The following is a 12,098-nucleotide window of genomic DNA, read 5'->3' on the forward strand; positions in this document are numbered from 1 at the left end:
AGCTGTGGGTACTGAGGTAACACAGAAGGGACATTACAGAAACTTTTTTTCGTTATTCTGCCATTATTTAAGTGAGTTTACCTGTGTGAGATATGGCTGGCCGTTCATCCCGGCCAATACCCCCACGCCACTAGATGGAGCCCTTCTGGCAGCATGGAGGTGCCCCGAATTTCAGCAGGGCATCATGGACATTGGAGTTTTCCTTTACAGCCCTGCTGGATACCATGGGGGCTGAAAGAGGATGCTGCAGGGAGGCTCAGAGACTTTTATTTGCCCTATAACCCGGAAGTACGTCCTGGTCACAGGAACAGAGGAAATGATGTACTTCCTGGATGAAAAAGAAGAGTTTTGATCTGACCCGGAAGTGCTTAGAAGTCACATGGACTGAGGGAGGGTTTCAGAAGCACTTCCAGGTCATGGACTATAAAGGACTATGGGAAATCCCAGACAGATGAGCTGAGTCGGGAATGGGAGAGTGGAGGATTTATTGTGTATTGATTATTATTGTTTTTTGTATGAGTATAGTGGAGCGGAGCGTGCTTTGTACACTATTTTGTCCTAATAAATATTATTATTGGACTTTTATCTGGTGTCTGGCATCTGATCTGAGGGTTCAAGGGGACGACAGCGCTCCCTATCTGTCACAACTGTTAATAACACCTTTCGGTAGAAAAAATACAGAAGTCCAAAAAGGGCTAAAGGTCCAGGAATCCTTCCTGTCACGTCTCCTGATAAAAACACTGCATCACACATGCGCTTCAGAGGGTCACCTTCTGGGCTCATCCAAGGTAAGTAATACCAGCCTGGGATAAACAGCATGCTGTCGTTCACGGTATCGTCTTTTTCTATTCCCACAGCTCTGAGAAGACACACAATGAGCGGAACTGGCTGCACCCTTTCCAGCTGGAGGAATATAAAATTGAGGCACTTCTAGAAGGTGGCATCTTATTTGGTCGTAGATTCAGCACAGGACAGAGCTCTATCCCAGACCTGACCACTCAGCCTAGTGCCTTTTTGTTTGTTTTTGCTCCACCGAGTGTTATTTGTGTTCATGCTGACACCATTATTAAATGGCATGCCAACATTCATTTTGGATCTCGTGTCATACAGTTAGGTCCATAAGCATTTGGACAGTGACGCAATTTTCATAATTTTGGCTCAATCACAATTGATTTAAAATTAAGCAATCATTATGTGATTGAAGAGTAGACTTTCAACTATAATTTAAGGGGTTTACCAAAAATATTGTATGTGCTGTTTAGGAATAACAGACATTTTTCTGCATAGTCCCCCCACACTCACATTTCTAGGTGCTTAAAAGTATTTGGGCAAACTAGCATAATCATAAATCAAATAATCTTTTTCAATATTTGCTTGAAATGCTTTATAGTCAATGACTGCATGACGTCTGAACCCATGGCCATGTCCAAGTGCTTGGTTTCCACCCTACTGATGCTTGCCAGGCCTTTAAAATTGAAAGTCTATACTTCAATCACATCTTGATTGCTTCATTTCAAATCCATTGTGGTGGCATACAGAACCAAAATTATGAAAAGTGTGTTACTGTCCAAATACTTATGGACCAGACTGTAGGATTCGAGCACAACTCCTAGTGCATTGGTTCTCAAACTGTGGGGCAGGCCTCCTAGGGGGGCGCGAAGTAACAAAAAGGGAGGAACGTAGATGTGAAATGTGAAAAATACATCTATGGAAACCAAAACAAATGAACTTAAACTATATTCTCATTCTCGAAAAATAAATATAGTTAGATAAATGTCGATAAAAGTTAAGTAGGTATAATAAAATATGCATCTTGATATATTATTAATTAAAAAAGAACAAGTTGGTATTAGTGGGCTCCTTTCAAAAAAATGTTAGGGGGGGGTGCGATCAAAACTGTTATGCAAATACTTAAAGGTTGAGAAACCCTGGGCTAGTTAATCATTGCTGGATGCCAGTGCTGTGCCCATAGAATGGATGAGCCCACACTCTCCAGACTTAGAACTTTTCTAACATCAATTCCTATTGTGAATTTGCCACAAAAGAAGAAACAAGTTTATCAGAGGAAAAATATACCCCAGTATTACGACAATTCAACACAACAGGTTGTCGACAATTCAACGACAATAGGTTGTCTTGATTCACCAATCACGTTATGAGCAGAAGACTCAATCCACAAACAGGTTGAGATACTCACCCTCGTCTTTGTGTCCCTCACGTCCAGCCAGTACTTGTGAAACTTGACAATATTGGGATGTTCCACCTGCATCAAGTTTTCAAACATTTCCTTTATCTTGTCCTGCCAGAAATACATTTCAAAAATGGAAACAAATTGGTATGGAATGGTCCTTACAACACTTCCACATAAATTATACTTTAGTGATGCCGCAGGAAATCGCTCAACTGAAGATTTTACGATACAATACAACTGATTGTACTGTAAAATAATATACGAGGTGCGATCCAAAAGTTCCCGGAATGCGTTTATTCTGCAGCCAGAAGGGTTTAGTTATATCAATCGCCGTTCAAGTTGTCCTTGAGAGCTGTTACCACGCGTTATAACGACATCGCAGTTCTCGTTTAAACTTCGGTTGTGTCTGTGAAGGGTTGTTCGTGAAAATAAATGATTTGAAAGACCCAAAAAAGCTCGACAAATTCACAGCAACACCAAGTCAATGCTCATTTGCTTCTTTGATGTGAATGGTGTCATCCACAAGGACAGACGGTGAATGGAGCATTCTACAGGGATGTTCTAAGGCTTTGAAATGAATTCGCCGAACACGTCCTCATATGTGGGCTGACAAGTCATTTCTTTTGCATCACGACAATGCACCAGCTCACACATCTCTGATTGTGCGTGAATTTTTGGCTTCTACAAAGTTTACTGCCATTCCCCACCCTCTGTACTCCCCTGATTTAGCGGTGTCTGATTTTTTTTTTATTTCCTAAGATGAAGATGAGGCTCAAGGGACGCAGATTTGAGACGGTGGAGAAGATCCAAGCGGTAAAAACTGACGTCTTGAACACACTGACAAAAACGACTTCCAGAGGTTCTTCGAAAGGTTGAAATCTCGCTGGGATTGGTGTATCAACTCAGTGGGTGACTATTTTGAAGGAACTGTTCACCATTAATTGTTATTTGGTGTGCATGCTTTTAAATAAATGCATTCCGGGAACTTTTGGATCGCACCTCGTACAATCAAGTACAGGAACTTATGGTACACAAATAAATGTAGAGTAAAATGAACAGGTAATTGACTGAAATGACACACTTTATTAAAATTTAATTTGAAACCAAACACATTGGATCAAATGAAGTAAACCAGCTGTATAGACAGACAGATTGAACCCATTGCACACCTAGCCTACCAGGAAGGGGGTCTCTCTTTGAATTCACTTTCTCAAGATTTCTTCCATGTTTTCCCTAGAAGTTTTTTTTTTTGCTAGTTTTTTCTTGACTTCCTAAGGCTGGGAGGCTGTTGTCAAACAGGGTCAGTTTAAGCCCATTGACCCATTTCTTGTATACAAGAAAGACATTGATCTTGTAGTTATGATTAGTCTGGGGTGGTCTTAATGCATCCGTGCACGTTGGCCTTTACAGATATGTCGTACAGTGTCTGTGTTTGTGTCTTCATCATCCAGCAGATGCTCTGCTAGGGGACACAAGATGTCAGCTATCTTCACTTACAAATTTCTTTGAGTGTGTGTGCATTTGCCTCTCTGTGTGTGCATACATATATACTGTATTGAAACACAGTGCGTATAATCTCAAAACCTACTTGTGGGGACATTTTGCAAATCAATAGGCCTGGTCTCATGTCAAAATGGATCAGACTACAAAAATACAAGTTAATTAATTAAACAATTTCTACGGCTGTTATTTTTGGACATAGAACAAACTGTTTTTGAAGGATATCATGACAAGTCATGGACCAAACTGGACCAAAATCAATAGGCCTGATGCATACATCGTGTTTGAAAAAGATAAGTCCTTTTTTTCAGACGTTATAATTGCACATAGATCTCAAAATTCAGGGCATATATCGGAGAAACCACTTGTAAGTTTGCCAGGACATCATCATCCAGAGTGCTATACAATAGTACAGGCATCATTTTCTGCAGAAAATTGTAATTGTAAGATTTGAAAATCAATTTCGATTGCCACAGACACCTTGTAAAATAAAAATATTCTGACATTTTGAACAATATAGAAACAGATTCTAAACTTTACAGCAAATTTTTGACACAATCACCAAACGTCCGTTCACACAGAGGTAAAAAAAGAAATGGAAAAGAATGAAAAGTTACAGTAACAAGTGAAGACCAGCTGTTATTCTGAACCTATCTGAAAAGATTCAATGTGTCTGTTGCCCTGGTCGGCATATTTAAGCAGCATAACCTTAAGATTTTAAAGGATTTGCCCAAGTAGATGTAGAATTGTCTGTTTTAGAATAAAGTGGAGCGGCACGGTGGCACAGTAAGGAGTAAGGAGACCTGGGTTCGCTTCCCGGGTCCTCCCTGCATGGAGTTTGCATGTTCTCCCCGTGTCTGCGTTGGTTTCCTCCCACAGTCCGAAGACATAAGTGCATTGGCGATCCTAAATTGTGCTTGGTGTGTGGGTGTGTGTGTGTGCGCTGTGGTGGGCTGGCACCCTGCCCGGGGTTTGGCTCCTGCCTTGCACCCTGTGTTGGCTGGGATTGGCTCCAGCAGACTCCCGTGACCCTGTAGTTAGGATATAGTGGGTTGGATAATGGATGGATGGATGGATAGAATAAAGTGCCCCCTTCTGCATTCTGTTAAATAAGAAGGGAAATTGTGGGGAGCCATTAGGCTCTGTTCTTAAGTGATTATCTAACACTTATCAGCTGTTTGTAATATGTGCAAAAATGTGATGACAGTTCACTGTCCATTCAAGCTGGTGCATGATGAAGTGCCACATGAATGCTCATTAAGGCAGGCCTTGAGTGATTTTGGGCTATAAAAGAAGTAGATTGTTGTATTTGTTGTGGTAAAGTGTTCCTGGAGGTGGGGATTATAATGAATGGTATACTGACTTGCAAGAGACAGCACAAGGAATGAAATTACCGGCAGATACACTTCAGGTCAAAAGTTGTAAAACATCTCCGTTTTTCCAGTTCTCATGTAAATGCACACAGTTTAATATCTAAATGTTTCATGAAATCAAGGCATAGAACGAATAAACAATGGCAATTAAAAATATCCATCCATCCATCCATCCATCCATTATCCAACCCGCTATATCTCAACCACAGGGTCACGGGGCAATTCAAGATAAGTCAACATATCATTAAGTGTAAAAAATGATATTCATGCTTTGATTCATCAAAGTTGCCTGCACCTTTCACTGATATCACAGCCAAACTGTGGTAACCCTTGTGATTCAGAATGCCAGTCATCTGTGCAAGTCACCAACTCTGCCTCCAGCAAAACAACCCCAGACCATCACACTTCCTCCTCCATGTCTGACAGTTGGTGTCACACACTGAGAGTCCATCCTGTCACCAACTCAACGGTGTACAAACACCCTGTGTGATGAACCGAAGATTTCTAATTTGGATTCATTGATTGGTCCATAAGACTTTCTGCCAGTCTGCAGTAGTCCATAGCCAGTATTTCAAGGCTCTATTTTGTCCTTTAAAAAATGGCTTTCTTGCTGCCACTCGCCCGGTCAAACCTTCAGCACAAAGTCTCCTCTTCACAGTGGAAACTGAGACTTGCTTTTTTTTCACCCTGCACCATTAAGCTGTGCTTGAAGCTGTTGTTCTGTGAGGCGCCAATCACACAAGCTGGTGAACCAAAACAGATTGGGCTGTGACTTTGGGTCTGCAGATCTCTTCCTTTCGGAGTTTCTTCCAGTATTCGATTGCCTTTGGACTGGACTGCACTGGACTCACTGGCACTTTGATTTGTTTTTTTGCAATTTCTCTAAATGAAATGCCTACACTTCTAAGGGTGATAATACTCTGCCTCATTTCATTTAATTTAATTTGCCGTTTTCTTGCCATCATCACTGGACTATTGTCCAAGTAGTACTTCAGAGGGTGTAATAACACAGTCTATTCCAACTCTGCTTTAAGAGAGACAGAGGGCTTTTAAGTAATCAACAGAAGCTGGGACACCTGAGCAAATTGTATACTTCAACTTGCAAGACTTCATTTACTTTCATTGCTGCAGAACATCTGTAGGTTGTACAGTGGGATGCAAACGTTTGGGCAACCTTGTTAATAGTCATTATTTTCCTGTATAAATCGTTGGTTGTTACGATAAAAAATGTCAGTTAAATATATCATATAGGAGACACACACAGTGATATTTGAGAAGTGAAATGAAGTTTATTGGATTTACAGAAAGTGTGCAATAATTGTTCAAACAAAATCAGGCAGGTGCATAAATTTGGGCACCACAAAAAAGAAATGAAATCAATATTTAGTAGATCCACCTTTTGCAGAAACTACAGCCTCTAAACGCTTCCTGTAGGTTCCAATGAGAGTCTGGATTGTGGTTGAAGGTATTTTGGACCATTCCTCTTTACAAAACATCTCTAGTTCATTCAGGTTTGATGGCTTCTGAGCATGGACAGCTCTCTTTAACTCACACCACAGATTTTCAATTATATTCAGGTCTGGGGACTGAGATGGCCATTCCAGAACGTTGTACTTGTTCCTCTGCATGAATGCCTTAGTGGATTTTGAGCAGTGTTTCAGGTCGTTGTCTTGTTGAAAGATCCAGCTCGGCCGCAGCTTCAGCTTTGTCACTGATTCCTGGACATTGGTCTCCAGAATCTGCTGATACTGAGTGGAATCCATGCGCCTCAACTTTGACAAGATTCCCAGTCCCTGCACTGGCCACACAGCCCCACAGCATGATGGAACCACCACCATATTTTACTGTAGGTAGCAGGTGTTTTTCTTGGAATGCTGTGTTCTTTTTCCTCCATGCATAACGCCCCTTGTTATGCCCAAATAACTCAATTTTAGTTTCATCAGTCCACAGCACCTTATTCCAAAATGAAGCTGGCTTGTCCAAATGTGCTTGAGCATACCTCAAGCGGCTCTGTTTGTGCTGTGGGTGGAGAAAAGGCTTCCTCTGCATCACTCTCGCATACAGCATCTCCTTGTGTAAAGTGCTAATGGTTGAACGATGCACAGTGACTCCATCTGCTGCAAGATGATGTTGTAGGTCTTGGTGCTGGTCTGTGGGTTGACTCTGACTGTTCTCACCATTCGTCGCTTCTGTCTAACCGAAATCTTTCTTGGTCTGCCACTTGGAGCCTTAACTTGAACTGAGCCTGTGGTCTTCCATTTCCTCAATATGTTCCTAACTGTGGAAACAGACAGCTTAAATCTCTGGGACAGCTTTCTGTATCCTTCCCCTAAACCATGATGGTGAACAATCTTTGTCTTCAGGTCATTTGAGAGTTGTTTTGTGACCCCCATGTTGCTACTCTTCAGAGAAAATTAAAGGAGGAGGGAAACTTACAATTGACCCCCTTAAATACTCTTTCTATATTAGAGAGTATGTACTGTAGGTCAGGGGTCACTGAGCTTACCAAGCCAATTTGAGTTCCAATAATTAGTTCTAAAAGTTTTGGAATCAATAAAATGACAACGGTGCCCAAATTTATGCACCTGCCTGATTTTGTTTGAACAATTATTGCACACTTTCTGTAAATCCAATAAACTTCATTTCACTTCTCAAATATCACTGTGTGTGTCTCCTATATGATATATTTAACTGACATTTTTTATCGTAACAACCAACGATTTATACAGGAAAATAATGACTATTAACAAGGTTGCCCAAACTTTTGCATCCCACTGTAAATTATTAGTTGTTCCCTGAAGAAGGCTCATTTGTAGTATTCTTTTTTCAAGTTTCTGCTAACCTAAACTTTAAATTTAAGCCTCTGGCAGTTTACTGCTTATCTTTTCACCAGTTTAAGTCATTCATTGCATTTCAACTGACTGAATGTGAAGAAAAAACTGGAAAAACTGAGGTGTTCTAAAACATTTGACCGGTGGTGTACACATAGTTAAAAAACAAGTCTAGGTCAAAACTGAGAGTCAGAAAAATCCTTTGAATCCAAAATGTAACCAAAAAATCAAAAGACAAGAACAAGAGCTAGAATTTGTGAACTAAGAAATTAAAACCAAATTCTTTTGAAGTCATTATGGGGGACTTTTTTGCACAAACTTGAATAACCTGGAAATGCTTGGGTCTATATATGTAATGTCACTCCAAGGAATTCTGGGAACTATTACTATGGAGATGGCAGCAAACAGTGGCACGGTAAATACTAATAAGCTATAACATCATCAGAAGTGCCTTAAAAAGGAATTCTGACCTCAAAATCCACGAGGTCCAAAACCCTAAAAAATGTGGAATTTCAGAATTCAAGCAGATTATTGTGTAAAAAAAATGAATGAAAATTGCAAATTACAATGTGCTGAGCAGAGCGAGGTAAGGTTAAGAAACTAGGAAATGACCGGTCCAAAGAAGAGGTTGAGAAAAGAAGTGATCTGACGTCTAATAAAGTGTTAGAATAACATGAAGATTTATTTAAATCATTTGTCAAATTCCAAAACATAAATTTAACAAGAAAGAAAAAACAAAAAAAAGCGAGCAGATGTCCTAATATTCAACATTTTGGCCATCACTAACCTACTAAATGTTTAGATTCTTCTTTCTTTTTAGTATTGCTAACTTTATAAGAGCTGGGATAAATTTTATTTATTATTTATTTCTATGGATCAATTTTATTTTGTTGCTGTTATGCTCTCACATGGAGATATTATTTGAGAAGCTGATATCCATCCATCCATTTTCTAACCCGCTGAATCCAGATACAGGGTCACGGTGGTCTGCTGGAGCCAATCCCAGCCAACACAGGGCACAAGGCAGGAACCAATCCTGGACAGAGTGCCAACCCACCGCAGGACACCTGATATTTCACCATTATTATGTGATTGTTGACCTCACAAACTGCGGTAGGCTGGCGCCCTGCCCAGGGTTTGTTTCCTGCCTTGCACCCTGTGTTAGCTGGGATTGGCTCCAGCAGACCCCCGTGACCCTGTAGTTAGGATATAGCAGGTTGGACAATGGATGGATGGATGGCTTCACAAAGATAAATTGCAGGCATATGCCAGGGTCAGAATGAGGCTGTAAGTGACATGCCAATTGATCATAGTGGCAATGTCTACTTGTCTGGCTGTGCCAAACAATGTGGGCTGACACTGATATTATGTTACTTTACAGCCAAAGCGGGGCCACCATTACATCACTGCTGAGGGACCGCCCTCAACATTTATATTATACTCAACTTTATTGAGGTTACTGGAGAAAAGTTCTTATAGTGAGTATTACACAGACTGATTTTTCTGGTTTTCCAAATTTTGCTATTGTTTTGGGATTTTGGATTGTGGAGTTGTGGTGTAGCGGGTCCACAGCGCACCACAAAAGGGTGCGGCACTTTTAAATAAATAATCACCGCGCTCACGGCTTGGCGAGAGGGCGTGGTAGTGTGGCTGTAGCAGTTCTCGGGGCGATTCGTGGTGTAGGCGTTTCTCACCTAAGTGCACAAGTGAGAAACTGTCCACATCCATGATTGTTCCAGGGGCTGCTGATTTGCCACAGCTGCCATGCCCTCTTGATAAATAGAAGCGTGAGTCGGTTAGAGAGGGGGAGAAAGAAGAAAGGAAAGAAAAGAACGGAGGTTGCAGGAAGAAAGCAGGAAGCAGTGGACAGACAGAGAGTGAGAGAGAGAGAAAGTCGGTGCAGGAGAGCGAGTGACTGTAGGCTTGCATTGCAGCTGAACAGTGAGCCTGTCTGTTGGGCCGACACCCGGGGAGTACTAGTAGTGGTCACTCCCGCTGAGTGATCATGGAGCGGGATTGACCAGAAGGCGGATGACTCTCTGCGTAAGGCAGCGGGAGGCAGGACTTGGGGAGTGTATTCCCCAGCATGGGCGCCCTGGTTTCTGTGGATCCCAAGTCGCTGTCAGGAGGAGCCTACTGGAGCCAGGGATCAGAGAGGCGAACTGAACAGCTGAAGTAGGCAGAGTGAAGGTCAGCTGCAAGTAGAGCGACTCCCCTGTTGAGAAGCCGCAAGTAAAAAGAAGACACCGGGCTTTGTGTTGTGTTTTGGTTTTTAAAGGAGACAGTTTTCCTGCAGTATTTTAACCTCGTTGTTTTTAAGACCTTTTCTATTTATTGGTTTTAACCTCCACTTCACATCTGCTTTACCTTCTATATAAAAGCGGTCAGGATTGTCCCTCCGTCCCGTGAGTGCTACGCAGGTGCGGGGTTTCACACACGCCCCGTCCATTTTGCAATGCACGATGGGATTTGTAGTTTCGTTTTCCCAGGTAAAAGATGATTTTCTACTCCAGACTGTGCGATATCTTCTTCTTCTTTCTTACTATATAAAAGCGGTCGGGATTGTCCTTCCGTCCCGTGAGTGGAAAGCGTAGCGGTATTCCGCTTATCCCAGACTTACTACTTGCAGCTTGCGGTACGAAACGACATGATGTGATGTTCTGGTGCTCCCATCGTTCCCTTGCTTTTGTGCGCGATGCGCTGGAAAAATAGACAAAATTATGTCTCTGGAAATAATTAATGTTGATGGAGTACAAATGCCACACCGCGTAGTAAATATCAGGGGGGTTCAAAAATTAATGAGTTTGTATAAAATATCAAATTGATCTACATATTGAATTGCCTTAAGAAGTGGTCAACTTAAAAGTCGGTCGCCTTAAAAGGCGGGTCAGCCTACTATGGATTATTTATTGAAGACGTTTTTGAATGCACTGCACTTTATTTTGAACACTTTGTTCTTGTTGTTGTTTTTAAATAAAAGCACTTGACACTTGTGCACCATCCCCTTGCTATGCTGTTGCCTCACTGCTAAGCTCATCGGTAACCTTACAGATGGTGTCGGGTTTAAGGGCTCCCAGACAGAAGATAGGAGCATGCATCAAACCCGCATCGTCACAGGAGTTTGTGGAGTAAATATTGTGCTGTGTATAAACTATTGGGATTTTCTGATTTTTGACCATTTTCTGGTTGTATTCTTGGATTTCTGATTTTTGGTTACAGAGTGTTATGGTTCCCTTGTTCTTGAAAGGTGTTTTTGCATTTTTTGAACATTTAAAGCAGACTTTGAGCTTTAAAAGTTGGAACCCCATTTTGGGCCTGAACAGACTGAAGCCTGTGTGTGGAGTTTGGGGTCTGGCCGTCCAGGGTGAGGCCTATTTCTAGGCAGCTCAGAGAAGGTCCTGGCCTAGTTTGTGAGTCATTCTTGTGGCCTTTCACCAACCATTTTTTTGTCACCTTATCATATCAGCTTCTAGGGGATATTGTAAGGAAACCCTGGTAGGAGGTATTTCTGTTGTGATGATGTAATTATATGCATTTTTATTATCAAAAACATTGAATATGCATGTAATTGAACCACTTTCTGAAAACAGCAGTTCAATGATGGAACAAAATTAGAAAACAACAAAGCATAATAAAGACTAATTATCAGTGTGAATACAGATGGCAGTCTGCTCCACTTGAACTCCACTGCAATTCATTCACTAGCATTCAACAAACAGCTGCTTCCTAAACAGAACATGGCATATGATACACGAAATAATGCAAAACAGGGTGTGTGGCCTGTTGGGTAAATATGACTACACTTCAGTAAAAAAACAGCCCCTCTTAAGTTCTTTCTCTCCATATTTTCTGGTTCATCTGCACCTCTAGTCCGTCATGTAAAAGTGATCTTGGCCCTGTGTAAAAGCACCTGATCACTTTTTACACGAGATTATCCACGCTCAATAGTTCTCAGGTTTCTCATGGGTTAACTGCAGCTCCTGGCAAATAAATGAGCCTCCAATAAACAAATTCATGGATGAAGAAAAATGTCACTAAGGCCGCTTATGTAAATCAGTTCAGCATGACATGGATTATCTTCAGCTCGATATGAGACAACAGCAACAAACAGACAATTATAATGAGGAACACTTTTTAAGCGTAAGACTTATTAGAATGAACATTCATTAATTACTGAATCTGCTTAAACCCCTTCAGGGTTAC

General features: G+C 41.3%; 1 protein-coding gene across 2 annotated transcripts in view; it reads right to left on the reverse strand.

The window, feature by feature from the left end:
- LOC120529689 (nuclear receptor-binding protein 2-like) overlaps positions 1-12,098 on the reverse strand; it is a 297,685-nt gene that overhangs the window by 69,669 nt on the left and 215,918 nt on the right. For both annotated transcript variants that reach the window (XM_039753735.1, XM_039753734.1), the window contains exon 3: positions 2,198-2,299. In XM_039753735.1, the coding sequence (XP_039609669.1) occupies positions 2,198-2,299 (102 nt within the window). The remainder of the gene's footprint in view (positions 1-2,197; positions 2,300-12,098) is intronic.

Source organism: Polypterus senegalus, chromosome 5 (genome assembly GCF_016835505.1).
Source record: "Polypterus senegalus isolate Bchr_013 chromosome 5, ASM1683550v1, whole genome shotgun sequence".
Classification (NCBI taxonomy): domain Eukaryota; kingdom Metazoa; phylum Chordata; class Cladistia; order Polypteriformes; family Polypteridae; genus Polypterus; species Polypterus senegalus.